Source organism: Hemibagrus wyckioides, linkage group LG01 (genome assembly GCF_019097595.1).
Source record: "Hemibagrus wyckioides isolate EC202008001 linkage group LG01, SWU_Hwy_1.0, whole genome shotgun sequence".
Classification (NCBI taxonomy): domain Eukaryota; kingdom Metazoa; phylum Chordata; class Actinopteri; order Siluriformes; family Bagridae; genus Hemibagrus; species Hemibagrus wyckioides.
The window spans coordinates 32,721,270-32,725,779 of NC_080710.1; the positions used below are offsets into that span (position 1 = coordinate 32,721,270).

At 45.7% G+C, this 4,510-nt stretch overlaps 1 protein-coding gene across 5 annotated transcripts in view; it reads right to left on the reverse strand.

The window, feature by feature from the left end:
* Window positions 1-284: 284 nt before the first annotated feature.
* LOC131352440 (rho GTPase-activating protein 21-like) overlaps window positions 285-4,510 on the reverse strand; it is an 85,522-nt gene continuing 81,296 nt past the window's right edge. For all 5 annotated transcript variants that reach the window (XM_058388603.1, XM_058388593.1, XM_058388601.1 and 2 more), the window contains 2 exons: window positions 2,959-2,990; window positions 285-1,820 (listed from right to left, as the gene is read on the reverse strand). In XM_058388603.1, coding sequence (XP_058244586.1) covers window positions 309-1,820; window positions 2,959-2,990 — 1,544 coding nt within the window. In that variant the 3' untranslated portion in view covers window positions 285-308. The remainder of the gene's footprint in view (window positions 1,821-2,958; window positions 2,991-4,510) is intronic.

The window sequence follows — 4,510 nt, forward strand, 5'->3', positions numbered from 1 at the left end:
ACGTGTCTTAGCGAACTCACTACAAGAGGGAAAATGAACAACTTTGATCCATAAAATCGAGATTACAATTCAAATCTGATACATTTAATTCCAGTTAGTCCTCTTTATGAGCCTATACACATATAGATATATACAATTTATATTTTTATATATATTTATATTTATATATACTTTGTTAAAAAGAGGAGAAGGGATTAAAAGGATAAAAAATATTGTGCAGTACCTCTATGAACTTTAATTCATTTGTTCGTTCGTTCATTCATTCTCATTTGTTTTATACACACACACACACACACACACACACACATCTATAAACATTGGTAAAACTGGGATCGCACAACTTGAGCCCCGGACAGTTTATGTGGGTGAGCGTCAGAGCCCGAGTTCAGGCTGCCTTTGCACTTTGGTTGCCTCCCATTCAACTGATCCATACTGGACTGGCAACTCGGTGAAGAAGCAGGACGACTTGAACCCTCGCCAGTCCCTGTCACAACCTTTGACCCCTGTGAACTATCCCGCAAAGTCCCAGGATGCCAGTGCTCGCGGGTGATCCAGTCCCGAATTGAAACATCTCTAGTGTTTTGAAGTTTGAGCCTGTCTGTGTCTGAAAGCTCCGCCCCTTTCTCGGTACCACCCTGTTCACGCCAGTCGTTAATGACCGCAAGTTCACAGAAGTCCCGCTGCCCACCCACAGTGTGTCTCCGACGGACCCTTTTCTCTTTCTTCCTGCTATTTTTGTGCCCCCCGATGCCAAACATATCGTCTGCAGACAAGCGGAAGTGGGACTTCAGCCTCTCTGTGATACTTGGGCGCTTTGCTGGTTCTGTCTGGCTGTGGGAGGAGGAAGAGACGGAGCTGATGCTTCCCACAGAACGGCCCTTTTTCACTGCTTCTAGAACGCGAGATAGTCGGCTTGGTTCGCTTCGGCTTATCCTCTGTCCCTCTCGGCTGGCTCCTGCTTCTAATGACGATTCACTGTCCGTCTTCTGGTGCAAGGACCGCCTCTTGAATGTGGTCAGCCTTTGTGAAGGCAAGATGTAGCGGTGTAAAGGTTTTTGAATGTTAGTACACTCTGACCTTCTAGGAACAACCTTGGATGGTGTAACAGGAGTCGTAGCACCTCTGATAAACACAGGAAACTCGGTCTCGCTGTCCGTCTCCATTTGTCGTCCCTCACTGATAAGCTCACTGCGCTCGTCATCGGCCTCGTCTCCGCCTCGGCTCTGCAAATCTGCACTGAGAACGCTCGACTCAACCCCCGTCAGGAATGTCATGGAGGAGGTGGTAGAGTAATCTGAGGTAATAGAGCTCACTTCTGCCGTGGCTGATCCTCCGACAGGACCAGAAGGAGTTATATCCGTGGCAGAGGAAGCTGCTGTCTCCCAAATTCCGGAGCGATTCCTGGATCCAGATGTTCCATGGGTCATGGAACCAAGGTCCTCCACCTGAGTGGGTGATTCAGACATGGAGCTTTTGGAAGGAGCTGGAGTTCGGAGGCGGAGATTGGGCAGTGTAGAGTATTTTTGGAATTCGGAAAGCTTAACAGGAGATGGTTTCTTCAAGAAGAACGAGTTCCTGTGTTCTTTGCGCCCCTTGGGTGTTTTTTCAGGTTCTTTCAAATCATGTGAGTCTCCTGCTAAATCCTGCCCTGTTTGTTTCTGGTTCGGCAGCTCACTCTCAAGAAAAACAGCATCCAGGTCATCATCTGAGCTGCTAATATGCAGCTTCTCCTTGGGCTTCTTGCGTTTCCGGTTAGCTGCAGCAAAGATGGAGGAGACCAGTTCGCGGCTGTACTGGTCCTTCCCAGACCCCCACGAACCCTGAGAGAGAGAGAGAGAGAGAGAGAGAGAGCGAGCGAGAGAGCAAAGAGACACAAATATATGTGGAAAAATTGATGATGGAGAACAGATGAGAAAGCACCAACAGCATTGAGAGCAGCATTAAGAGCAGGAAGTCAAAGATCTAACCGCTGTGGCCATTGCAACACCACTCCACCTGCTCCTCTGAAATCAGCTCAAATAAAAGAAAGAGAGTCAAAAGAGAAAAGAGTCTCAGTAAAAAGTGCCACAGCTCATAAAGCACACCAGCAACACTCGCAGTGACACCATCGATTCACCGGGATCTGTGTTTACATGCAGCGTAATAATCTGTGATCATGTCTAATCCTCCTGAGAGATCAATCAGAATTATAAACTCTAATTTCATGTCCAATCCAGATTAAATTTCCAAGTTTATCAAGTTGTTGTTTTTTTGTATCTTGATGTGTCTAGGAAGAAAACCTGGCTCATGTCAACGGATTTTTAATCTGATTAAAACTGTGAGGATGGACGATGTCAAACTAACAGGGTCAGCATGTAATATTCAACACGGACACATTTAGGTTTTAGAATATATTATTTTTATAATATTTTACAGTAGTAGGTAGTAAAGGAGTCTACATGAGGGTCTTTGCTCCAGAATGTTGGGCAAATCTGAAATGTTAAACAACTTCACTGCACTCACGATCACTTCCTCTCTCTGTCTGATCTGTCATCATACTCAGACATTTGCTAAATTTAACCTCATTCCAAACAATGAACCTCAATTTGGACCAGTGTTAGTGTAACATGGATATAAGCACAAGAGTCTGGCTGGTTTATTAGAAATAAATTGGACTGAATTCATTGGGATTGTTGTGAATCTCTGCATGTAAACACAGCGGTCGAAAGCCGGACGCAGACAGGTACGGTCTAATCAGCAGCACTGACTTGCACCTATGCAGATATGACATGGATGCATTGCTGAAGCTCCATCAGTCTAGCAAGCAATGGTGACTTCTAGCAAGCGTGATGTATGCAGAAAGCACGTCTCAATGCATTCTGATCCGTCTGTCAGAGCTGCTCGCGTTAAACCCCACAGGGAATTTGGGTGTTGTTGCGAACTGTGTTCAAGAGAGTTCAAAATCGGACTCGCACTCACCTTCGATTTGGCAGAATCACTAGTGGGTGAATCTGTGAAGGAAGAAATAGAGAGAAAGAGTGTAAGGATAAATGAGGCCAAGGAGGTCACTCAGTCCAACCACAGAGACAATAATATGAAGAAGGACAGGGAGCACAAAACATGACACAACAGGTAAGAGGTAGACGCAAAATGGACCAAGTGCATGCATGCGAACATAGAAAGTCCTTACTGCAAACCAATCATCTGGGTGTGGAGCTGGACCTGATCAAACTTCTCCCCTAACACGTCAGATGGCGTAAAATACAGAACTATCACACTTAAATCCAATGAGCATTTAAGTACCACCCACTCATTCGCATCTGCCCAGGTGGGAGGAGCTGGCTCAAGTATGACTAGGCACCCTGGAATTTTGGGTTGTCTCCACCCAGGTTGGAGGAGCTAGACCCTATCCAATTCCTACCCATTGACTTTTGGATTGGCTCCACCCCAGGTAGGAAAAGCTAGATACGGTCCAACTGCTACCCATGGACTTTTGGTTTGGTTTTGCCGCAAGTAGGAGGAGCTTGATTAGATCCAACTCCAACACCTAGACTTTTAGTTTGGCTTCACCCTAAATACAAGGAGCTAGATTAGGTCTGACTCCAACCCCTTGGACTTTTGTTTTGGCTCCACCCCTAGTAGGAGGAGCTAGATACAGCCCAACTCCAGCCCCTTAACTTTTGGTTTGGCCCCTCCCCAAGTAGGAGGGGCTAGATTAGGTCTGAGTCCAGCCCCTGGACATTTTGGTCTGCAGTGAAGCGTTCCTGATCAGCACAGTATGTAATGCTTGGATCCATGTCCACCAGCAGGGGGTGAACTTTCCCCACTTTTACAACCAACGAACAGACAAATGTGTAAAGGTCTAAAAGCTCGGTTCTGAAAAGCGACCAGGGTCCTGAGTGTTGCTGTAGGGACGAGCGGAGACACGACGAGGACAGCCATGCGGGTGGGGTGTGGCAGTTCTGGTGGGTGAGGCAGCGTGCACTTTAGCATCATTATCATTACTAAATACAAACAGAAAATGAGAAAAGAGGGAAGAAGGAATTTGGGGTAAGGGATAAAAAAAAGTTTTCAACTTTGGCCACACGTTCTTAAAAAAAAGAATAAGAAATAAAACAGAAATATGAGAAAACAGAAAAAGAAGAGAGATGTGGTATGTTTTGATATACAGTAGTGATGGAGGAGGTGTCATGACAACAGTTGCATGGCAACAACAGGAATGACTATGGAACCAACCAAGAGGAGAAGTGACAGGGGGAGTCAGAGAGGGGCTAGCTACAGAGAAAAGACAACACTGCATTAGCAAGGAAAAGAAAACAACAAAAAGAAAGAAAAATAAAGAATTTTTTCTTAAACTCAAATTACAAGTGGAGTTTCTTCATCGGGAGCCGAGCCCCCCTCTGCACCCCCGGTATTTATTTATTTATTTTGTGGTGACAGATGGTATGAGCAAGCGAAGTTCAGGAGCAGAGGAGCATTACCGTGCCTTCACTCCGTTGGGTCAGCATTCAGAGAGAGAGAGAGAGAGAGA